General features: G+C 43.1%; 2 protein-coding genes across 5 annotated transcripts in view; one reads left to right on the top strand and one right to left on the bottom strand.

The window, feature by feature from the left end:
* Positions 1 to 204: 204 nt before the first annotated feature.
* SLC35A5 (solute carrier family 35 member A5) lies at positions 205 to 21,867 on the bottom strand. 4 transcript variants are annotated; one of them, XM_034789518.1, is made up of 8 exons: positions 21,709 to 21,867; positions 20,505 to 20,696; positions 16,334 to 16,486; positions 14,247 to 14,345; positions 8,079 to 8,212; positions 4,270 to 4,337; positions 2,941 to 3,733; positions 205 to 1,679 (listed from the first exon to the last, which is right to left on the bottom strand). In XM_034789518.1, the coding sequence occupies exons 3-8, from the start codon at positions 16,461 to 16,463 to the stop codon at positions 1,611 to 1,613; spliced, it is 1,293 nt and encodes a 430-aa protein (XP_034645409.1). In that variant the 5' UTR covers positions 16,464 to 16,486; positions 20,505 to 20,696; positions 21,709 to 21,867; the 3' UTR covers positions 205 to 1,610. The 4 variants fall into 4 exon arrangements, with proteins under 4 accessions (XP_034645409.1, XP_034645418.1, XP_034645401.1 ...); XM_034789527.1 differs by lacking the exon at positions 20,505 to 20,696 and having other exon boundaries at positions 2,967 to 3,733; XM_034789510.1 differs by lacking the exon at positions 20,505 to 20,696.
* Positions 21,868 to 21,932: 65 nt separating this feature from the next.
* ATG3 (autophagy related 3) overlaps positions 21,933 to 25,871 on the top strand; it is a 33,236-nt gene continuing 29,297 nt past the window's right edge. The window contains exon 1 of the mRNA XM_034789548.1: positions 21,933 to 22,171. Coding sequence (XP_034645439.1) covers positions 22,100 to 22,171 — 72 coding nt within the window. The 5' untranslated portion in view covers positions 21,933 to 22,099. The remainder of the gene's footprint in view (positions 22,172 to 25,871) is intronic.

Consider the following 25,871-nt stretch of genomic DNA (forward strand, 5'->3'; position numbering starts at 1 on the left):
GGGAGTTGCTGAGACCGCCAGACCATGCTGCATGGAATAAAACAGATCATTTTTCAAAACTGAACAGACTTTGGATTGGAAGGGAACTCGATAGGTCATCTAGTCCAGCCCCTACACTGAGACATGACTATGTATTATCTAGACCAGTGGTCTCCAAAGTGGGGTCTGCAAGAAGATCCTTGGGGGTGCGCAGCAGGAGGAGCCTTTTTTTTTTTTTTTGCTTTGTCAGCTCAGGCGGGAGTCCGAGTGGCTTTTTCAGGGGGTGTGTGGTCAAAATTTTTTTACTGATAGGGGTGCGTGATCAAAAAAGTTTGGAGACCACTGATCTAGACCACCCCACACACTAGCGCAGTTTTGTAGCATCTGGGCTGCAAACAATGCAGAAAAATGTTGGTCTAAACAGAACCCATTAATCTGATTTTTTTTAATACTACAGAAATATTTCTTAGGGTTGTTGTTTTTTAAGCTTGTTTTTACAAAAACCTAAATTTGGGGTCAAGTTTATCTTTTTAGATTTAAAACACTGTATTTACAGATATGGTGAAATGCACTTACAGTGAATTTGGACATAAGGTAACTACTTTTATAGTGAACTAGAATGAAAATCCCTGATGTCTTGTGATGGGCAAACTGCAATTCCAGGTAGAGTAAGAATGAAATTACTTCCCCAAAGGAAAGTATATGAAACCTCTGTTTATTTAAAAGCTTGTATTCTGAATATCAGGAAAGCTTCTCTGCCACTGTGCAACACTTATCACGTTACCAAACAAACAGAATTTATATTTATTTATTTATTTATAAATTATTTATAATTGGGTGTAATGTTCCACAGGACACATAGGAGCAGCAGTGCCTGCAAATCACTGCAGAAATGAGGAAACTCATTCTGCAGCTGTGGAATCATCCCTTAATCAAATTGCAGAGGGGTGCACGATACCAATGAACATGTAGCCCTGGAAATAAGAATACCTAGCACTTATATAACACTTCATATCTTTAAAGCACTTTACAAATGTTAGGGGCCCATTCAATGGGACTATTCTCAAATGAATCAGGATCATGGATCTGAGGTTTACAGGATCAGGCCCTTCACCAATGAGAAATATTATTACCCCTATACAACCCTAGTGTATGATAGACAAACACGTGCAATTGAGGACACTGAGTGTTCTGGATTACTATACATAATACAGCACCCATGTGACCCAAATCATTAAGCTAGGGCCAAACCTCTCTCATATACAACTTTTATTATCACTGGAATTAACTGCTGATTTACACTAGTGTGAGAAGAGAAAAAAACCCTTAATATATAAGGCTCGAACTGATAATTCTCTAGCTTTCCTTGTCAACTTCTGAAATCCAATGGGCTTTACTCATTTTTTCCTCATCAGACATCCCAGCCCCAAACCTGGACACACCCTATTCTGATCTTGGAACTGTGTTTTATTTGCACAACTTAAAAACACAAAATACACATCCTCTGGAATCACAAAACCATCCAAACAGTTTTAACTGTTGCACTTAGAAAAAAGACTATCCCATAGTTTAAAAAGATACCAACACTGTTCTCTTGGAGAATACCCAGCACTCAGTTGCACAAGCTCATGCTAGAAGGCATCTTCATCTGTATCAATGTCACTGTTTGCTTTGGTCAGTCTCTCAAGTTCCTCTCCATCCTACAGGAGCCGAAAAATGGAGGGGAAGAAGATAGTAACAGCATTAGCAAATTTTCTTCTTGTTAGTAATACTTACCCTGCAGCAGTCCAGTGACAACTGCAAAATCAAGAACCTGTACTTAAAAGCTTTTGTCCTGGTATGTAAGATACAACATATATAGCTGTTCCTGAAGGACAGTCCCTAGATATTTTTTATAGCTAAATATTTACCATTTTTCCATGGTGTCCTTCCTGAAATCTTACCAATTGCACTGTATTCAATTAATAGATGTGTCCCTTCCTATGTTGGCAAATACATAGGTGCTGAGTAACTTGTACTGTAGCTAATTAATTACATCTGCTGAAACATGCAGTGATTGATTTTACAAATGTGTGACTATATGTGTTATTTACTGTTAAATATCACTCTGCAATAGCACTGTGCAGAATTCCAAGGAAACATCGACCCTCCTCTTTCTAGGATAAATGAAGTTTCCCAGGACTAAATGCAGACAGTGCCCTCTGCTGCTCACAGACCATAAATATACTATAAATACTGCAGACTTATTTCTCCGTTCACCTGAATGTGAGGTCTGGGAGCAAGCCCCTTCCCCACAAAGATTTTCCTAGATTTTAAGCATCTGGATCTTCGTTCATAGAAGAGCAGAAATTATAGCAGGAGGCTGGAGGAACTGATTCATGAGGAAGAGGCAACTACCTGTTGAAAATCTTACATTAAAAACATCCTTACCTGCATTTCTTTAAAAAAAAAAAAAATCTTACCTGAATTTCTTAAAACATCTTAGACTGTTAAAGCTGAAAAATTTTTAAATATCTACTTTATTTTCCTCCATTTATGCTGTATGTTTACTTTCTGCATTTAGCTGAACCTGAGCTGTGAAAATAGACTAGTCAATTTTCTTTGTTTATAATCAGTTCCCCAGTATAATGCTGGGATATTTGGGTTTGATGGGGGCATTTGGCGACAAATGCTAAAAAAATGTTCAAGCCAAGATGGCTGAAGGATCACCTGAGGTCAGAGCAGAGAGGTAAAGCTTCAGCCAGGCATCAGGAAACAAGAGGAAGCTACACATAGAAGTATGGAGCTAAAACAAAGATTTATTTACAAGACCGAGATTTATCTTGTGTCATTTAAATGAAAGTGACAATTTGGTTGAATTATGAGTCCAGCCACACGTGTAGTGAACTCTGAATGGTCAACTGGGTAAACAGTCTGTGAGAAAGGGAGTCAACCAGAGACACAAGCATTTCAAAGCCTTACCCCGCTGGATCGCTCCCAGATCTCACCGAGGAGTTTGTTCCTCTCCTGCTGAGTGGCATATTCCAGGCCTTGATGTTTGCTGGCATTGTAGATAAATATGGAAAGAAGCACCACAGGTGCTTCCAAGAAGAAGTCCAGAGAAGGCTTGAAGTCAAAGATGACAATGGACACAATGGTGATGATCACGGTGGTGATCTGTGCAGTCAGGACGTGGAACATGTTGTCTCGGAACTTCAGAATGAAGGCCACGGACAGCCCCAGGAAGGCAGTGACAAAAATGAGAGCTACAGAGAACACATTGTGGCCATAAAAGAAGCCACAGTACTCTATCTGCCAACGGTTCTCAGAGCGCAGGCCCAGCATCAGCCCATTGAACAGCACCCCGAAGACATATAGCTTGCTGTTCTGCACAAATATACTTTCATTGAGCTGGTCCCCTTCCTTCAGGATCTTCTCATTATAGATGTTGGCCAAAGCAGAGATGAAACACTGCACTATTATCAGCAGATGGCCCAAGCCGAGGCGGAGAGGTTTCAATGCTCCTGCAGTGGTAGCAGTGACATTCCACTTGAAGCTGGGAAAGAACCCTGTTTCCGTACAGTTGTCTCCTCCCCAGCACTCTTCCTCCGGCCTGGTGTACTGAAGGCAGCGATTTGATGAGCTGAAAAACATGTCATGATGAAACCCGTGTGTGGCCAAGCTGTGCTGATGGCTTCCGGTCCCTGCAGTCAGGGCTATGATGGACAGGAACAAAATCAGTAGAGATGCCCACTGCACCCAGGAGAGCTGCCGTCTGCGTGGAGACAAAAAACCCCAAACCTTTAGAGTACAGGGACAGGTGTTCAGCATTTTGAAAACAAATGACATGTGGCACGGAGAAATCTCCACACCACAGGCAAACCCAGAGAGAGAGCGTGAAATCTCAGCTCCATTGAGCAGATAAAATTCCCATTAACTTCAATGGGGTGAGGATTTCCCTAGAGCTTCATCTCAGACACCAAAAGAGGCAGTGTGCTCAAGTGCCTCCCCCAGCTGCCTACGAGAAGCCCCTGCATGACTCACAATGGAGACAACATTACAATAATGATTCTATTTATCCATTACAGAAGAATGAAGGACTGAGACAAATAAGCTGAAATTTAAACTTGTGGTTCCAATTAAGCTAAGTATTTCATACCTACAGTAAAGTTAAACCACTTAGCCATTATTCGCGCTTGTATGCCAAAGACTACAGAAAATACAGAGTATTGAAAATACTATAGCCCTCATGTGGAGAGAAAGAATCCACATAACTTCCCCAATGTTTTATTTGCTTTCATAGCTACTTACTTTAGCACTATCCTGAATAGGAGCGCAGTTGTTATAATGATAAAATTTGAGAATAATACAGCCATGGCCTAGAAAAAGAGGACGGGGAAAAATTACAATCCAGACAGAATCTGACCAACAAAAAAATCAACTCACAGTGTTCATCTATCAGAAGACCCCACAGCAAAAAGTGATCATATTGGGACAGACCTTTCACTCGGGGCGAAATTCACTCTTGCAAGGAGGAACCACACAAGATCCTAAATGCCAGTTCCACATTAATGGCTTAAGTGGTGCACAGAATCTTGCTAGGGTTTTCTGCAATGGGGCAGATTTCACCCTGGGCTAAACAGAGTTGGAAAAACTTCCACTGACTTCAGTGAGCGCTAGATCAAGAACTTTGGGCCAATAAATTTCTTTTACAGCCATGAGTTAGAATTTTAATACATAGAATATTTAGTCATTTCAATTGTGGCATACGTTCAGATTTTTTTTTGCTGTTTGTACTCTGACGTTTGAGCATTATTACAATCTCAACAGTGCACATGAAAACAGATGTATAAATCACAGTTCTACTCTGGAAAGTGACTGTGTAAAAATGGCTCCTTCCTAATCCTATTTTCTGTGAGTATCAGAGTCAGATCTACAGATTTTACTGAAAGAAAAAAAAAAAAGTGGAGTGTCTGCTATTTTTTACTCTAGCTAGCTGTGCATAACCAATACAGCTCCTGGAGTCTATTCTGGCTCACTCATCAACAGAATTATCAACTAGCTATCAATTACAAGACTAAGGCTTTGTCTACACTGGCATCTGAACAGCAAAACTTTTGTCTTTCAGAAGTGTTAAAAAAAAAAAAAAAAAACCACTCTCCCAAAAGACAAATGTTTAGTGTCACTAAAAGCTGTGTAGTGTAGATTTAGCCTAATGCTGTTGCACAGATGTAACAGAGCATAATTTGAAGACAACGGGTCTGCACAGGTGTAACTGAAGGAAGAATTTGGTCTGCAAAATCTTCTTTATTTGTGATAATGAATGGAAGGCAAGAACCCAGGGCAAGCTTGCAGCAGCATTAATTAAAACAACAACACTGTTTTATTTGGGAAATGGGAACAAATTTGATTTGGATACTTCATAAACAATGGCATTTTTCAGAGCAGAACCACACTTTAAAAAGTCTTAAGAGTCAGAAGATTCTCAATTCAGGTTCCCACGGGGATTTTCTATAATCTTAACCATGTCCTCAAAGTCATTCCAGGCTGACTTAGCTAGGAAGTAGTGGGTTCCCATTAATATGTCTGACATGCCATGACCCTAGTTTTTAAACATGAACTGCCAAGCAAAATTCAAAACTGAATTACTGCCCTCATCAACCAGGTCAAGGGATCATTGAAGACATCTGAGAATGCATCATTTATAGTACATCATTGGCACCACAGGAGCCAGTGGCCATATGAGACTTGTAGTATCTTATGTCCCAGAACAATGTTTTTCTGGTGCAACGCTAATGAATCCCGAACAGAAACAGAGGTTAAAAAGTATTTTAAAAAAATATTTTTCTGTCATATACCTCTCCTTATCTCTCAGCCTGTTTAACAAAGAGCGACAAACACAGAAATCTGGGTTTAACTTACCTTGAGTCTCTCCCTGCAGTAGACCTTTATGAAGAAAGATCTCTTCGTTACATAATAGATTTTAATCAAATATTTATATAAATAATTTCCATGTTGTGCATATATTCTGACCTTCATGACTTATGTCTTTAAATTCACAACCCTAACTTTGCATTAATGTTGTCTTGCGTTAACCAGTAAAAGGGGCAGTTCCTTTCTATTATAATCCAGTGTATTATTTGCCAAGTAGCAGGTCACATTTTCCAATACTGTGTTCCCATTTAATCAAAGATGCTAAGTGCAATGAATACACACAAGAGGTCAGTTAAAGTTTCCTCTGATTTTCTTGACTTGTGAAATTAAAGTCTCATTTTTAAAACTGTTACTAGACCATTAAGCATAAAATTTCCTTAGTTCTACTTTTAAAAGTAAGAAAAATATTTGACTAGATAAGTGAATCCAGAACTGACAGAGGAGGTTCTTCAAGAGATGGACTAGCAGATACAGGGACGGATACAAAATTGAAACATACGCTCCATTTACATTTTTGTTTTTGCTTTGTGGTCATCAATCAAAGTACAAACCAAAATTTTTATTATGTCCTGTCTCCAACAGCCTATGGTGCAATATTTACTGGATATTGTTTTCCAGTATTTATTTACAGATGTCCCAAGGAACAAGACAACAGGGCAGGAATCGGAGCCAAATCTACCAGAGACCACTACGCAACACATCAGATAACAGAACATGAAATCATATTTACAAGTCACATTAAATAATTAAGAACAGCCACTGCTCCAAGCATAGAACCCTCGGTATTTCAGGCAGTCACTCATTCAAGTACTAGTAAGACCCATACCTACTTAGTTTTTAAAATCACATGAGACAAGGCTTACATGCATCTTCTTTCATGCAACTAGCTACTGTCTCTTCAATTGCAGCTTATCATGCCTTCCAGAATTTATTCAGCCCAGGATGCACTTAAATATCGGAAATGTTATTATTCATTCTTGTTTTACCATTATAGCACTACAATTTTAATAAACCTCTATGAAATATACCAGATTGAAAGTTAAAGAAAAAAAATTATATAATGGAAATGGAGGGTTTTGAACAGCGTTCGCTCTAAGGGAAAAAATACAAATTACTAGTGTGTGTACAAGCTTGCTGTATGATCTTTATAAAAGATCCCCTCAACCAAAAGCCAAGTTGCTTATTTAAGAAAATGACTGCATGTAGACGTAATCTTTCAAACATTAGATCCTGTAATTATTCAGGGCATTATATCTGTGCTCACCTTTCAAAAGTTACTAAAGCAGTGCATATGTTATTTTAAATCACCCAGACCTTTTTTCCCCCTAAAACCAGATGTTTGCAAACCAGGCAAAAGCAACAGTCCTGTTGACTACAGCTGTCCATGCCAGAAATTTGAGCCTTAAAGGACAATTTTTTGAGACCGCCTGAGAGTGAAAATAAAGGTTTAGATTGAGTTTAACTATAGTTTCTCTAGTGTCATGATAAATATATTGAGAATTCCCTGTTATTTTATAGTCAACACTAATAAAACTTGAACCAAAAAAAAAAAAAAAAATCATCCCAGGCTTAAAATGAAGATCACAATTTTTCTGAACATTTGTAGATTGATTCCAGGTTCTATGAATAAAATCAGCAAATGTCAGTCACACTGGATACTAGCTCAGGTACGGGAGGTAATTAAATGCAAAAAAAAAAAATCAGCATCCAACACTCTTTCCATCTCCCCTTCCTCTCACTTTTGGGGTTTGATCGTAATGGTATCGATGCAAAATAGAAGAAAGCAAAATACAAAAGTGACTGAATGAAGTCATTCATATAAAGACATTAATGGTAGGAGCTGTATAGGGGATGGGACTCAAAATCCCCCCTTCAAATCAAACAGATATGCTGAGCTCAAGAAAGGAGAAGGAAGGACCAAGTCTTGCATCACTTTGAAGCCATTCAACGCTACCTCTAAATCAGAAAGGAAGTAGATAATTCAGAAAGATTCTCTCTCAACTGGAAGCTACAAAACAGGATCTGATGGGCAGGTGGATGGAAGGGATTAATAGAAACAGTCCTTGTGTACAGGGCAGCCTTAGACAGATCAACTGCAGGACCATGAAACCCCAACTAGCAAACCTCCAACAAGAGAGAGACTTGCATCATTTCAATGCTATTTTATTTGGTCTGTGTATACTTACTGGTTGGAGGTAGGACAATACATAGAAAACAATCAGGTTATCCAAAAAGTACAGAAAGGCCGGAACTGACCACTTCATGTAGCTATAAAACTCCCTCCATGAGGTGCATCCAAAGTCACTATATGAACGTCCCTCTAAAAGAAAAGGAAAAAAAAAAAAATCAGTCAGTAAAATGAACTTGATTAGAATGATAAAAATCTGTGTAAAAGACTTTCCATGTTAATGGAAGTGTGTTTTAATCCCCATTTGACAGGACAGCAATTGCTTTTTTTGGTTTGTTTTAAAGCAAATGTAGCATTTGATGAATGGTGTCAGAATGACAGCCCTGGAGACCTTAGTCTTCCATTAATCCACAGGAGATACAACACAAGCAGAGGCTAGCTTCCCCATACTCTCGTCAATCTGCCTTAACCAAGAACCTAAAGCAACAACCTCTAAGGAGAGGCGTTCAATCTCAACGGTCATTTGGTCTTCTGCCTCAGCAGAGAGACCATCAACAAGGCTGGTGGTCCTTTTGCACAATACTCACTAGGAACTAGGATAAGACCACCCTTCATTATTGATGCCTAAAGAATGACAGTCAGATAGAAATTACTTTTGCTGACTACTGAGCATGCCTAGATTTGAAACAATAGCCTAGATGTAAGAGACCTGCATATGTAGCACCCAAAGTACAGTAGCATTTTACAGACAAAAAGACAGTCCCTGTTCTCAGAGTTTACAATCTAAATGAAGACATGACATAAGACCAGGCAAAACAGAAGGTGAGCAAGGGGAGAAGATGCACGATTACACATGGTTTGTAAGCTCTTTGTGGCAGGGATCACTTTTTTGTTCTAGGTTTTTATAGAACCTAGCATGCTGGGATCCTGGTCCATGACGGGGGTGCCTATGTGCTACGGTAATACAAATAAAAAAAGAATAATAATTACATGTGCTTAAATGTTCAGGGGATGTGTGTCTTAAAACATAATGTAATATTAAATGTGAATAGCAGTGAGGATGCGGATGAGAGGAATAGGAAGAAAGATGTGTTTAAAGGCTCAAAAGGATAAGGAAAGGGGAAGAAGGTGAAGGGGGAAATTTAGGTGGGAATGGGCTGACTAGTTTCAGCTTCCCTTCAAACTATATTAAATTTGAGGGGAGAAAGTTTGGAAGATAAATGTACCCTTAGCATTCTCAATCAATAGTCTTTGAATGCAGGTGTGCGTCATTTCTTCTCCTCGATCTGACTACACTTTATTCCCAAAGCAAAGAATTAAATTGCTTAGTAAAAGTTTGTAAAGCACTTTGGAATGACAGGTGCTCTGTCCAGGAAATATACTGAAGGAGCAAAACAGCAGTATCAAACATAAGAACATACATAAGAATGGCCATACTGGGTCAGACCAAAGGTCCATCCAGCCCAGTATCCTGCCTACCGACAGTGGCCAATGCCAGGTGTCCCAGAGGGAGTGAACCTAACAGGTAATGATTAAGTGATCTCTCTCCTGCCATCCATCTCCACCCTCTGACAAACAGGGGCTAGCGACACCATTCCTTACCCATCCTGGCTAATAGCCATTAATGGACTTAACCTCCATGAATTTATCTAGTTCTCTTTTAAACCTTGTTATAGTCCTAGCCTTCACAACCTCCTCAGGCAAGGAGTTCCACACGTTGACTGTGCGCTGTGTGAAGAGGAATGTCCTTTTATTTGTTTTAAACCTGCTGCCCATTAATTTCATTTGGTGGCCCCTAGTTCTTATATTATGGGAACAAGTAAATAACTTTTCCTTATTCACTTTCTCCACACCACTCATTTTATATACCTCTATCATATTCCCCCTTAGTCTCCTCTTTCCCAAGATGAAAAGTCTGAGCCTCTTTAATCTCTCCTGTTCCAGACCCCTGATCATTTTAGTTGCCCTTCTCTGAACCTTTTCTAATGCCAGTATATCTTTTTTGACATGAGACCACCACATCTGTATGTAGTATTCAAGATGTGGGCATACCATGGATTTATATAAGGGCAATAAGATAGTCTCCATCTTATTCTCTATCCCTTTTTTAATGATTCCTAACATCCTGTTTGCTTTTTTGACTGCCACTGCACACTGCGTGGTCGTCTTCAGAGAACTATACAGGATGACTCCAAGATCTCTTTCCTGATTGGTTGTAGCTAAATTAGCCCCCATCATGTTGTATGTATAGTAACATGCAGTAGGTAGAAAACCTTCACCATCAGGGAGATGGATTGGATGACCTAATATGTCTTTCCACCTCTAGATCATCATCAGCGTGGATACTTGCCCATAAAGACTTTACTCCTTTAAACGTGAACTTTAAAAAACAGCATTTATTTGCTGAGCACATGGCAAAGGACACACACGCACAAGGCACTGGCATGTGTCATCCTTATCTTCTGTGACTGGGAAGCTGGAAATTCTACTCAGCTGATGCTGGTTAGTAGTGACATATCAACTACACTGTCCAGGCTGATAGCCCAACTCTTTCATGTGTGAACCTTCAAGTAAATACATGTAGCAGACATGTCACAGTGGCTTCTGGTTAAAAAAAGGAACTGATTGTTATATATATTTTGATACATAGTTGATTACGAGGGAAAAGGTCAACCTACTACAGTTAGGAAATCAACCTATTTTGGAAGACAGGCCAGTTTTATCTACCCCTTTCATACAATACCTTGTTGGGTGCTACAGTCATGCGTGGAAAAAAAAAATATCCAGTTTAGTTTGTTTTTGAAAACACGGGCTGTGCACTGTATTTATGATCTACCTGAACTTGGCTTTTTCATTAACATTTGTGGAAACCAGTATTTCACTCAAGTTCCTTTTCAGTCTCTATTACAAAATGGTTGAAGTCCCACAAGGTTGTCGTTCTCTCCTGTACAAAAGTATCAGTCTTCTACTATTTTGCTTTATGAAATGGTGAGGTTAACCACTGATCTTTTTCACTTTATGAAGAAGCTACAGAGAGGTTGGGTGGAAAAGAAGGAACTACAATCAACAAAAATATACTATTCTCTTGTGCCTTTCCTACGAGTCTCTCCAAGTGCTTTATAAACATTAAACAAGCCTTACAAAACTTACACTGGAAAAACCGGAGAACAAAGTAGTTAAGGGATTTGTTCAAAGTATACAGTGATGGAGCCAAGGAGCAGAACAAGAAATTCTTGTTTCCAATTCTACACTTGAACCACAGGACCACTCCCTTCTTTCTAAGGTTGAAGAATACTGTATCTAACAAACTACAGGGAGAATTTTGCTAGACAGAATATAGTTACCTAAAATGAAATTCAGGCAGATCACCATAAAATCTTTAATGACCACAAGTGATCAGAAACTGATGTCTCATCTGAAAAAAAAAAAAAAAAAAAAGGTATCCCAAGCAGCATGCACTGTGCTGGGACATTGAATCAGCACCAGCTCAGAAGGAAGAGTATAGCCTACTGAATCGCTGAGACACAGAGGCTGCTTGGCAAACAACTCACCTCAGACCTGACAAACTCACTACAGCAAACATGTTTTGCAGGATAATGATCCATAAATAGTAATATATAAGGTATCTATGGAAAGCTTGTAACTTGTCAAGATTCATAACCATTGCAAGATGCATGTATGGGCAATATTTAAGGAACAATGTAGTTATACTGAAAGTATGCTTTATGGACTTGGAGCAGAAGTAAGTCATCAGGGGATAATGTATCTCTGTGATGGCTCATTCAAACAGGAAGGAGATGTCACCCCCTGTCCTGGTTAGACAGTGATGAAGGCTCAATTGTCTAGCCTTGCTCCCTTCTCAAGATTTTCAATGGAAAACCATCGGAGGCAACTGCAAACTATCGAAACCACTTGGAGGTAAAAAAGAAACACTACAACAGACAGAGAATTACCCTGCCTATGAATAGAGACAAAAGATTGTTTCAGTACAAAACAGAGCATGGAGAGATACTCTATATACTTACACTGAGGAGGAAACATCTTGAGGCGCAGGAATGTTCTCATGAAAAATTGGATCCTGGTCTGTGAAGCCAGCCAGATCTGCCACAGACTGTACATTTTTGGGGGGTGAGTGGGGGGGGGACACCTACTTTTTTAGATAGGAAAGGTAATTATTAATGAACATAGACCCAGGTTCATCCTTTAGGATTTTGCTTTGTATTTTAACCATTTGTTTCCACCACTCTCTCATTTCCAGTGGAACATCTATTCTTTCTTAATCTTCTTTTAAGTGCTCATAAGTGCTGTGCATTATATAGAGGAGAGGATTTAAGGTAAAACTAGTAAACTGCAGTACACTGTGCCTTTGGGGGCAGCGGATCTGGGATTTCTGACAGTAGCTAGTGTCGGGCTGGATATCACAGGGGAACTCTTGAAGGGATTCAGGGACCAGGATGCACCTACTGTTAATCTGAAAGGTAAAGACAGGACTGGCATAGCTCAGAGGAGAGTGCTTCAGTGGCTGACAGGCTGGTGTTAGGGAGCTGATGCCCAGCAAGGCACAGGCAAGACTCCCTCATGCTGGAGGCAGAGGGTAATAAGATGACTCTCAGTCCTGGGTATCCCGAGAACCATAAGAGTCGCCATCAGCACTTTTTACAGCATTAGGTAACCAAGCCTGACCCTGGCTTAGCTTATAAGATCTGAAGAGATCACAGACCCAGGGCTTGTCTTCACTTCAGAGTTAACTCAAGTTATAACTTGAGTGTTGCCCCTAGCTCTAGTCCTGTCCATACACAAAAACCCTTCACTACAGTATGATGGTGCTTTTCACTTGAGTTGACTGCCTGTTGGGGTGTACAGACCAGGGTGGATAAAAATCAATGATTTAAAAAAAAAAAATCGTATTTTTTTTTATTAAATGCTTTTTGAGGGGAAAAAAACTTATCTAAAGAGTTTTAATTAAGAAACATTATAGCTCAAAGATATCTCATCATGGAATAGGGATTATAAATTCTAATTCTATAGTATGACACAATACATTCATGTAATGTTTAAGAAAAGTTTTGTAAATGAGTTCCAATAGTTCATGGATTAGGGACCCAATCTTATGTGGTTCAAGGGGCTAATCTTTCTATCTACCCAATTGGACTCAGTGCTCAGTCTAGAAGATAGCATCAGAGATGCTTAGTTTTGCAGTTCTCAAACTGTGGATTTGTGTCTCCAGAGATATGCTTGTTAACAGCAAAAATGTTTTTAAATAAATAAATAAATACATAGAAGTGAGAAATAACAGACCTATTGTCCCTCTGCAAATTTGTGTACGCAGAGTCAATCCCTTACCTCTCTCTAAAAGATCTGGACAAGGAGAAGTCTGGAGATAAATGTGAGAAGGGAGGGACAGGCAGTAGAAACGAAAGTGAAATTGTTTGAGCAGCATATTCCAAAAGTCTTGAGGTCTTTCTGAGTGTAGCCTTCATTGATTTGAGATCTACCATACCATTCTCTCACTAGAAGGGAAAAACCTATAATGGCAGCAGGCCGTAAAAGAGACCCAGTTTGGGAATAAGAACCGTTCAAGAAATATATGTTGGCTGATGATGTTTTAAAGAAAGTCACACCAGTGAACTGGTGGAAGTCACTTAACCACTTGGATTCAGAGACTGTTGAAGTGATAATCTCACTTTTAACAGCAGTAGCTTCTTCTGCTGGTGTAGAAAGAATATTTTCTTCTTTTGGACTAATTCATTCCAAATTGAGAAATCGTTTGAGACCTGAAAAAGCAGGAAAGCTTGTTTTTCTTTTCCAGATTATGAACAAACAGGAAAATTAAGGTGAAGACGACTGAGTTTACTGCATAAGCCAATATTTTATGTTTCTCATGTTGACCTTACTGACATAGTCTATTTAATTTTTTTGTTGTTTTTTTAAATATTTATCTATTTTAGTTAAAAATAATTTTAACAAAAACAAACCTGATTTTAAAAAACTTGAATGTTTAACTAAATTCAAAAATTCATATGCTTGTTTTGTAAAAATATGTTTGCTGTTGAAGAAAAGAATCCAGAATACATAAAGTTGTTTTAGTTAAATAAAACAATTTAAATGTCTGTCTGGTGATGTTCTCCTCCTAATACAGCATGGCAAGAATCCATCATACAAAAGCAGAGGAATTTAAAGTATAAGGTGAACATTTCCTAACAGATTTTTAGCCATATGAACTTACCTTTTGTTGTTATCCAGAGTGCCACTGTCATACATAGCACCAGTTTAACTAGCTCTGAGCACACATTCACAGTTGCAGGAAGGTAATCGTATTTGTTATCTGTGAAATTCAGCAAAATTATTATAGCAAATAAACATTCTTACTCATCCAACTTTTCCAATCACATTTAGAGCAACAGAAAGAGCACAACAATTCCATGATAATCGCTTAAACACATCCATTAAGAAGTTTGGGCCAGGTTCCATAAACAACGCACACTTTGTAAGTTAAGGTTATGTTCATGACTTTAATTATAAATAATCCATATTTTCAATGGCACACAACTTCTTGAACATTTCACTTTCCAGGCTGAAGTTTTCCATGCTTAGTTTCAAGCTCATAAGTTTGAATTCTTCAGTAAAGGTTGAGTACAATTAGTTCAGCCATTATAGAGTGCTACTGAAAGATGAAAAATCATACTTTTCCAATTTAATTAAATTTGAGCTTTTTTTTTTTTTTGCTCACACAAAACAAAACTGACAATTTTACAAGTTTGAGGTTGTTAAGTTGGCTAACCCTTCTTCAAGGATTAGGCCCTTTCATTGTTAGCCAGAATTATTGTAAGTATTTCAAATCTGTTTCACACATATTCTATCAGTTTTTACTAAAATTGGCAGCCACAATACTATATAGTAACAAAAGGCCTGATCATGAAAGACTGACTTCTGTGGGAGTTGAGGGCATAGCACCTTCCAATATCAGGCACATCAGGGCTAAATAAAAGGTTTTCAGCATAGAAAAAACTCTCTTTGCTGACAGATTCCAATGCACAACAACAACAACAACAACTAAGTCTTATATCACTCTTGTCATCAGTAGATCTGAAAGTGCTTTAAATGAAAGAGGTGCCATACCCCCATTTTACAGATGGGGAAACAGAAGCACAGACTTGCCCAAGGTTACCCAGCAGATCAGTGGCAGAATGAGGAATAGAATCCAGGTCTCCTGAGTCCAGTGCTCTATCCACTAGATCAGGGGTTCTCATAACAATTTTTTTGGTGGCCTCAGAGTGCGGCCACCAGCAAGAGTTGGTGAAAATTTTTCCTAAAATACTTAATTAACTTTAGGAAAAACAAATAAATATGCAAAGGTACATGTCCAAATCATTGCAATCTATCTATGTGGGGTGTTTTCTTTTTATAGACTCAATAATAAAAATGGTGTACAGTTGTTTCTATTCTTTTTGGACCTAAACAGAATAGAAACACAAATAAGGTGTTTTGAATGTTCTTGTCATTTTTCTTATTGTTTCTGTTGCTTTTTTTGGTTGCCTTTTTTTTTTAGACTTGCTAGCTACTAAGTGTGCTGTGAAAAGTGATATTAACAAACATACAATATCACTTTTCACAACAGACTTACTCAGCCCCGGCAAGCAAGCCCTGGGACAAATTAAGCCTTGGATGGGGAGGTAGGTACAGAGGCAGCAGGGGCCAGGGGTGATGGGGCACTGGGAGAGGCAGCGGGGGGCAGAGGTGATGGGGGTGGAGGATGAGCTTAGGGTCAGAGCCCATCACCACGCAGCCAGGGAATGGAGCCCAAAACCACATGCCCAGGGGACAGAGCCCGAAGCCCCGTGGCTAAAGCCTGCCACCCGAGGGCTAAAGCCCGATCCCACTCTCCCTGGGAAGGTGGGGAACTCATTGGCTGCCTATTCCTCCAGCTTGTCTCTTTTTGGAGGGAGGCAGGTCCCAACCACTCCTGGTGGCCCCTGGGGAGGGGCTGCTGCTTTGCGCCTGCCCTGCCCCCTCTCATCCCAAATCACCGCCCAGGAGGCTGTGGCCGCAAGAAAAGCCCCTGGTGGCCGCATTTGAGAAACACTTCGCTAGACCACACTGCTCCCCCAGAAACAGATTCTGTATTAAAACATTTATGCTCCTAACAAACCTGCAGGTGAAAGGCAAGGATAAACACACTGCTCGAATGGGACATCAAACCTACTAAATATATTTGCAATAGAGTGGTTTAATCTCAGCATCTACATTGTCTTACCCCAAGTAGAAAACTAATTTCTGCAGGTAATACATTTTATATTAAACATCCAACCTTACCTTCATTGGCGGAATACTTCATCAGGAGAATACGACTTGAACCCAAGGTAACAAATGCTCCTCCTAGCAGGAATGTGTACAAGGCTGACTTGGAGCACCATAGAGACGGGCTGCAGCACTTGGTCTCCATTCTGCTGTCTGGCTGTCAATGCCCTTTGGACAACAAAACAAAAATATCTTGTACACGTATTTTCAGACACTGATAACAGATATCTAAGCACACGATTTTATTGCTTTCTGGAGCCCTACCATAGTTTCATTCTATTGCTGCTTTGGAAAAATCTCTGAGCAGCAGCAAAAGAGATCCACTGGAGCATTCAGTGCATGTTGTGTAAGACCCAAAAAAGCAATGCTGGGAGAAGGATGTATTTGTACAATGCTGAATAACTACTGGGGTTAAACAAATGGCATAGTCTTGGTATCTATCTATTCTTTTATGACGTCTCACATTTTAAAAAACAATCTTGTTTCTACTGTTGGCAATTTGCTATGTCTCATGTGCTGAAACAGGATCTCATTCATTTCCATAGAGTCCAACGATAGTAGTCCAAACCCCTACACAAACCTCTCAGTCTTACTAAACAGCATATATTAACATCATCAAGACTTATGTTTACTATAATTCAGTTACCTGAAGCACTGAAATTAGGAAACAAGAATGCAATCAGAAACCCGCTCCTATTTCTTATTGGTGCTGCTAAGACAAAGAGCAGGAGAAGCCCCAAACTTTGTTTCACTAAGGGCTGGTCTATACTACGAGATTAGGTCGAATTTAGCCACTTTCGGTCAATTTTATAAGCAATGCGGCTACACAACCAACCCCTTCCATTGCCCTAAAGGGCTCTTAAAATCGACTGCTGTACTCCTCCCCGACGAGGGGAGTAGCGCTAAAATCAACCTTCTTGGGTCGAATTTGGGGTAGTGCAGACACAGTGTTGTGCAATTAGACGGTATTGGCCTCCAGGAGCTATCCCAGAGTGCTCCAATGTGACCGCTCTGGATAGCACTTTGAACTCCGATGCGCTAGCCAAGTACACAGGAAAAGCCCTGGGAAAATTAGAATTTCATTTCCTGTTTGGTCAGCATGGCGAGCTCAGCAGCACAGGTGACCATGCAGTCCCCCCAGAATCACAAACGAGCTCCAGCATGGAGCGAACGGGAGACACTGGATCTGATTGCTGTATGGGGAGAAGAATCTGTGCAGGCAGAACTCCGATCAAAAAGAAGAAATGCAAATATATCTATGTCAAAATCGCACAGGGCATGGTGGAGAGAGGCTACACCAGGGACACACAGCAGTGCCACGTGAAAGTTAAGGAGCTCAGGCAAGCCTAGTACAAGACAAAGGAGGCAAACAGACGCTCCAGATCAGAGCCCCACACGTCGCTTCTGTGATCAGCTGCATGCCATTCTAGGGGGGGGGGGCCCTACCAGTACCCCACCACTGTCCATGAACACCTGCAAGGGGGGAGTCTCATGCAACATGGACGAGGATTTTGTCGAGGAGGAGGAGAATGCGCAGCAGGCAAGGGGAGAATCCGTTCTCCCCGGCAGCCAGAAACTTTTCATCACTCTGGAGCCAATACCCTCCCAAGGCGAGATCCCAGACCCTGAAGGTGGAGAAAGCACCTCTAGTGAGTGCACATTTGTAACTAAACTACAGGGGTTAAAAGCAATTGTGTTTAATGTTTGATTTGCCCTGAAGAATTGGGATACATTCATGGCCAGTACAGCTACTGGAAAAGTCTGTTAACATGTCTGGAGATGGAGGGGAATCCTCCAGGGACATCTCCATGAAGCTCTCCTGGATGTATTCTGAAAGCCTTTGCAGGTTTCTGGGCAGGGCTGCCTTATTTCTTCCTCCACCGTAGGACACTTTACCATGCCAAGCCAGTAGCAAGTGGTCTGGAATCATTGCAGCACAAAGCATGGCAGCAAATGGCCCTGGGTTTTGGTCGCATTCATGCAACATTCGATCTTTATCTTTCTGTGACAGCCTCAGGAGAGTGATATCATTCATGGTCACCTGGTTGAAATAGGGGAAGTTTTGTAAGTGAACAGTAAAAGGACCGCATTCATGCTGGGCTGTTTGCACTTGGCTAAAATGGATCATCCTGGAGAATAGCCACACAGTGGGGGGAGGGGTGTGCTGCACATCCACCCCAAAACCGCAGCCCCTCCTTTTAAATGGCAAACCCAATTGGCATTGCTTGCTATGGAAAAGGAGGGTGCTGCAGTTTGAAACCATTCTCACATGTTATGAAGGCAGAAGCCAACCCTGCATACCCTTTGGCTTACCATGGCTGCCCGGAAACTGAATTCTGTTGCCCAGCCGTGTGTGATGTGTCACCATACCAGCAGGCGCTCATTATAAAAGGCAAAATGTGACCTTGTACCTTAAGTACACGTGCTGTCTGCTGTGAATTGTTTGATTCACTATGAAAGAGTCTCCATTTTGTTCTCAGAAATGTATCTTCTTAAATTTTACTCTCCCTTTTTACCCCCCCTGCAGGTGCAAATGTTCCCTTATCATCTCCATCCCTGAGGTTATCGCAGATCAGAAGGCGAAAAAAATGCACTCACAATTACGTATTTTCTGAGCTCATGCAATCCTCTCCGACTGATAGGGCACAGCTGAATGCATGGAAGCATTCAGTGGCGGAGGCCAGGAAAGCATTCAGTGAGCATGATCAGAACATGCAGGAGGAGATGCTGAGGCTAACGGGGGAGCAAACAGACATGATCAGACGTCTGGTGGAGCTGCAGGAAAGGCAACAAGAGCACAGACCGCCGCTGCATCCATTGTATAACCGCCTTCCCTCCTTGCCAAGTTCCATATCCTCCTCACCCGCCCAAGAACGCGGAGGGGGAGGCTCCAGTCACCCAGCCACTCCACTCCAGAGGACGGCCCAAGCAACAGAATGCTGTCATTCAAACAGCTTTGATTTGTAGTGTGGCTGCAATAAGCAATGTGGCCTCGTCCTTCCCACCTCCTCCACCGCACCTGGGCTACCTTGTCAGTGATCTCACTTTTTTTAAAATAAATAAAGAATGCACGGATTCAAAACAATAGGGACTTTATTTCCTTTGCCAGCTGTGGTCGGAGGGGTGGAGGGGGAGAGAGATTGGCTTACAGGGAAGTACATTCAACAAAGGGGGTGGTTTTGCATCTGTCACACCGTAGCCTGGCCAGTCATGAAACTGTTTTTCAAAGCCTCTCTTGATGCGCAGTGCTCCTAGCTGTGCTCTTCTAATCGCCCTCGTGTCTAACTGTTCAAAATTGGCTGCCAGGTGATTTGCCTCAACCTCCCACACTGCCATAAACATTTCCCCCTTACTCTCTCAGATATTATGGAGCACACAGCAAGCTGCAATAACAATGGGAATGCTGGTTGCACTGAGGTCTAACCGAGTCAGCAAACAGCACCAGCAGGCTTTTAAATGTCCAAAGAACTTAACTGCACTTGCCCAGCCTATAGCTGAACTGCTCCTTACTACTGTTCAGGCTGCCTGTGTACGGCTTCATGAGCCATGGGAGCAAGGGGTAGGCTGGGTCCCCAAGGATAACTATTGGCATTTCAACATCCCCAACGGTAATTTTCTGGTCTGGGAAGTAAATCCCTTCTTGCAGCTTTTCGAATAGCTCGGAGTTCCTAAAGATGCAAGCATCATGCACCTTTGCCGACCATCCCACGTTGATGTTGGTGAAACGTTCCTTGTGATCCACCAGTGCTTGCAGCACCATTGAGAAGTACCCCTCGGGGTTTATGTATTGGTTGGCAAGGTAGTCCGGTGCCAAGATAGGGATATGCGTTCCATCTATCGCCCCACCAGAGTTAGGGAACCCCACTGCAGCAAAGCTATCCAGTATGACCTGCATATTTCCCAGACTCACTACCCTTGCTAGCAGAAGGTTAGTGATTACCTTGGCTACCTTTATCACAGCCGCCCCCATGGTAGATTTGTCCATTCCGAATTGATTCCCAACTGACCAGTAGCAGTCAGGCATTGCAAGCTTCCACAGGACTATCGCCACTCGCTTCTCAAGCGTGAGGGCAGGTCTCATCTTGGTATTCCTGCGCTTCAGGGCAGGGGAAAGCAACTCACATAGTCCCATGAAAGTGGCCTTACACATGCAAAAGTTTCGCAGCCACTGGGAACCATCTCATACCTGCAACAATATGTGGTCCCACCAGTCTGTGCTTGTTTGCCGGGACCAGAATCGGCGTTCCACTGTATCAACCAGCCCCACTGCCGTCATGATATCCCAACTGCCACATCCTATGCATTCAGGAACGTCTGCGTCCATGTCCTCCTCACAATCATCCTCGTGCTGGCAGCTCCTAGCCAAGTTCTGCACATACTGCAGAATAATGCGGGAGGTGTTTACAACACTCACAACAGCAGTGCTGAGCTGAGTGGGCTCCATGCTTGCCTTGTTATGGCATCTGCATGGGTAACCCAGGAAAAAAGGTGCGGAACGATTGTTTGCCACGATTGTTTGCCGTTGCTTTCAAGGAGAGAGGGAGGGAAGACTGACAACATGTACCCAAAACCACCCGTGACAATGTTTTTGCCCCATCAGGCACTGAGAGCTTAACCCAGCATTCCAATGGGCAGCGGGGACTGTGGGATAGCTACCCACAGTGCATCACTCTATGAGTCGATGCTAGTCACAGTATTGAAGACGCATTCTGCCGACCTACAGTGCTTAGTGGGTACATACACGATCAACTGTATAAACTCGTTTTCTAAAGATTAACTTCTGTAAAATCGACCTAATTTTCTAGCGCAGACATGCCCTGAGAGCCAAGCTGGCAAATTGCCTGGAGACCGATGGGCTGAATCAAGTGTCAGTACAGAAGAGGCTGCAGGTGCCCAGAAACCGTAGGCACAAAGACGTGGCATGTGCAGCTGCCCGGCCCGGTGTTTATCCTAGAAAGCTGCTCCCGGGGGCCGCCCTGCTGCAGTACAGACGGGAGAGGCCGCCGGCAGCACGGCCACCCGCACGGGGCCGCCTCTGACGGGGAGCAGTAAATACCCAGGCTGGTGCTAGAGAGGGGCGCGCTGGGCACGGGCCGCCCCGACATGCCACCGACGCGGATCGCCGCGGCCCGAAGCCAGAGACGCTTCCCGCGTGAGACCCGGGCCAGGGCAGCCGCGCCGGGTCCCGCTCCGGGCAGCGGCGTTGCTCGGGGCTGATGCGGGCCCCGCGCTTGCTCCCAGGCCGAGGCAGCCCCGCCTCAGAGAGCGCCGCTCCCCGGGCTTCCGCGCCGGCCCTGCCGCCACCACGACGCCGCATGGCGGGCCCCTCGGCGCGGGGCAGCGAGCGACACGCGCCCTGACAGCTCCCAGACCCCGCCCCCCCAGCTCACCAGGCGGCAGCGGCTCCCCCATCCAGCATCACCGCTCGCGCACGCCCCTTGCCGCTTAGTCACGTGTTAGGGAGCGCCCCATACAGTCATGTGATCTCTTCCCCGTGCAGCCCACCGCGCACGTCCTTTCTCCTCTTCCTTATCCGGCCCCTCATTCTACGCGTGCGCGCAGGGAACTGGCCCTTCACGTGCGCATGCGCGTTCTGGGCTCTAGCCGGCAATCTGCCGAGCAAGCATAAAGCTGTGAGCGGAGCTTTTCCCTCTCTAGACTTCTGTATCACGTGCGTGGGGGAGAACAGGTCATGTGACTCTGGTTGGCGGTGGGCGCTGCTGAAGGCTTGTGGCGCGAGCGGGGCTGTGGGCGTTAGGGACCCCCGCGCGCGCCGGCAGGATGCAGAACGTCATCAACACGGTGAAGGGGAAGGCGCTGGAGGTGGCCGAGTACCTCACTCCCGTGCTCAAGGTACCGCCCGGTGGGGCCGCCGCAGCCTGACCCCGGCGGAGGGGGTGGGCCCGGAGGTGCCTCTTCCCGTCGGACCCCCCCCCCCCGGGCGGTTCCCGCGGCGGCGTAGCCCGCTAGTGTCTGGGGCAGGCTGGTGTCCCAGCGAGAGCCGCGAAACGGCCCCCAGCCTGCGCCGTCCCCGTGTCGCCTTCATGTGCACGTCCCGCCAGCGGGGCCCCGGGGCCTGCGGGGCTGTCACAGCGCGGGGAGGGAGCCCGCTCTGCTCCAGGCCGGGAGGCGGCGGCGGGCGCAGCCCCGGACACTGGGAGGGGCCCGGCTGGTCCCCCAAGCTAGGCTACAAGTGGGCAGGGAGCCTTTAACGGTGACTTGCCCTCGGGTACCGGCTCCTAGGCCTGGGCGATGACAGTTCTGGTGCCGGTGTTGCTGTGTTGGTTAGGGGCGTGACTTTGTACTGAGATGTTTACACTAGGGGTTGTACTAGTCTAGGTGCAGTTTCGTGGGTGGAAAGGTGCCTTTAGGGTGACCAGATGTCCTGATATTATCAGCACCACCCTGATACTAAGGGCTTTGTCTTTATACATAACTATAGCTTCCTTGTCTCCTCCCAAAAATTTGTCCTGTTTTTCACACTTGCTATCTGGTCACCCTAGGTGCCTGAGGCTAGGTCTACACTACCCGGGGCGGGGGTTGACTTAAGATACGCAACTTCAGCTCTGTGAATAGTGTAGCTGCAGTTGCATATTTTAGGTCGACTTACCTGGCTGTGAGGACGGCGGCAAGTTGACCGCTGCCGCTCCGCTGTCGACTCCGCTTCCGCCTCTTGCCGCGGTGGATTTCCGGAGTTGACGGCAGAGCGATCAGTGATCGATTTTTATCGCGTCTTCACTAGACACGATAAGTCGATCCCCAATAGATTGATTGCTACCCGCCGATTCGGCGGGTAGTGAAGACGTGCCCTTATACCACTATAGCTTGTTCCCCTTCCTTTATAGAGAAAAAACTATGCTGGTATAAGCATCTGGGTATAACTGAGTCCACACTCCGTGGGGTGGCAGGAGGATTGTACCACTCTTATTATACCAGTGTAGTTTAAGCAGTACAATTTTTGTGTGTTAGCAAGGCCTTTAAATAAGGCTATATCTACACAGTAGCTAAACCACTGCAGCTGGCCTGTGCTTGCTGTGGGTGTCTAGTTGCTCTGTTAGACCTAGTCTAATACTTGCCAAACCCTTGTAATGTGCAAATACTTTTATCTACTTCTGTGCTTTATATAGCTGTGACACATGCAGGTACTTCTGTCACTTTAGTTCTTTGTTACATGTAGTTGTCCTACTGCAAGGTATTCTTGCCTCTGTTACTAATAATCCCTTATATTAAAACTGGTGATTTTTTTAAAAAAATCCCCATTCTCTTCTCTTCTTGTCAGTTTAGTCTCTGGATTTTCCTCAGTCCAGGTAATGAAAACAGTGAAGACAGTTTTGCTTTCAGATCTTTACTGCATGCTTTCAGAAGAGTTGTTTCTACTGGGACCCTTTTAAGGGAAAAAACAAAAACGCATTCCTCTTGATCATTTCAGGCTTCTATAATGTAACTTCCTTACATATTTTGTACTTCACATCAGAGATCCTTGTTTGTAGACCACTTTATAGCATTCTTCATTCATAACCAAATTTTCTTGCCCCTGTGAAGTAAATATTAGGGTGTCCATGTTTTAGCTAAGTTTTTGTAACATTGCCCATCACTGTAACTGAGTATAGAGACAGAAACTGAGGCACAGGGAGTTGAAGTGACTTGTCTAAGTTTACTGAACGGGTCACTTGCTGTGCTAGAAATAGAACCCAGGAGTTCTAACTCCAAATTTCCCCATCTAACCCCTGTAACACATTGTATTAAAGGAAGACATGTGCTGTTCGCTATCCTTGCACTTTGAATAGCTTGTTGTGAGAGACTGGAATGCTACAAAACAACAATTGAAAACTAAGTGAATTGTGGTGTGAATTGTTGGCTCTGTGTGTGTTCTTGCTGAGTGCTGCACAGGCTCTGACAAGATAGCTCGCACAGCAGACTTCGATTGAACTGCCCAAGAAGACCACAGACTGTTCAGTGGTGAAAGCGCTAGGCCAGGTTTATTGCCAACAAAGCACAGTATTAGTTCCGTACATGTGCTACGGGTAAACTTAATACATGTTTGCCCATGACAGAGAACCAGCAGCTGGACAAAGGGTTAAGGTGAAGCATTCCAGCATTTATAGACTGAAACAAACCATCTGAGATAAACAACTTGCATACAGTATTACCTTACGTGTTTCATGATGTTTATTACCACCCCTTGTACCTTTCTCCTGATGTTTTAGACAAAACATCACTAGTCATCACTTCTGTCAAGCCATCTTATCGTGTGCTAGGTTGGGGTGTTCTTGTCCTAGCCTGCGGGAATGTATTTACATAATCAGTATATTTTAGCAACGCTAGCAGTACTGGCGTCGAGTTCATGTACCGAACAGTGAACTTACAGGCAAGCATCTCCTTTTGAGAGGGCCTGACTTTTGCTCAAAGCATAACTTTTGCTGACTTTGATTCAGGACTTGGACCAGGCCTCTGCTTCAGGCTCTCTTTCTACTACAGATGGATGGGATTTTAAAAATACCCACTAGGAATGCAGCATAATGTAGCCTTGCCTTCTAAAGAAGCTAAGCTTTTTACACTTCACTAAGTTGACAGGGGATCCAGACTGGTCTATTTTTGGCCCCACCCACTCTCAGGATCCCAGACTTGTATGTGCTATATGATGCACCTTGGGAATGAGTCCTAAGGTCATTGCATTCTGAGACTTTGATACGGTAACACAATGTACTGCCATAAAGTCTTGAGATTTATGTATTATTCCAAACTCTTAAAAGGAGAATTTTCATTGGCATGCAGTGTTGATATTCTGTTGTCTCGCAGTGGTACAACAAGAGTTTTGCCTGTCTCATCTGAATCATGCACTTAAATTATATTTTTTTTCCTTCATCTTTGTGGGGGCGGGGGAGGAGAGAGACTAGATTGCTTATATGAAGACTTTGCTTTTTTCAGCTCCCTTGTTAGAAGGAGACAATTTGGACGTCCTCCGACTTTGTGCCCCATGCTGTGCATCTATGGCAATTAATTCTGGCAGTGGAGGCAGTAGAATGTATGCTTAACTGAAGACTGAATGATGTTGGAGGATTGAACAGGATGGAAGTGTAGCCTAGAGTCAGAGTACTGGTTGAAAAGAGGCCTGAGACTTGATGATGAAATCTGAGGGCTGTTCAGGGCAGTAGAAAGGAAATCCACCACAAATATTACGGTGATGGGTGGCACATCCCAAATATGGATAATTACTGGTTCTCTCATTCTTGGGTAGTCTTAAAATTACGGGGGAAAACTTCTGGTCTTTCAGTGCTGATGTTATTTCTTCTGGAGTCTAAAATTTTCTATGTATTCTGGGTTTACATGAGCATGAATTACACCTGTTTTTTACACTTAGCAAACTTTCTAGATGTCTGTCTGAATGCAAAAGTAAACTGAAATCTTATAGATAGCAATGTACCTTGTCCAAACCAAGAACAAGTTAATGAAAACAGCATGAGAAAATTCAAGAAACTCAAAACTGTTTCCACGTGGTGCACAATAAAGGGATGGATATATACACCAAAAAAGCAAATAATACAATCTCTAC

The sequence above is a fragment of the Trachemys scripta genome, chromosome 1 (assembly GCF_013100865.1).
Source record: "Trachemys scripta elegans isolate TJP31775 chromosome 1, CAS_Tse_1.0, whole genome shotgun sequence".
Lineage (NCBI taxonomy): Eukaryota > Metazoa > Chordata > Testudines > Emydidae > Trachemys > Trachemys scripta.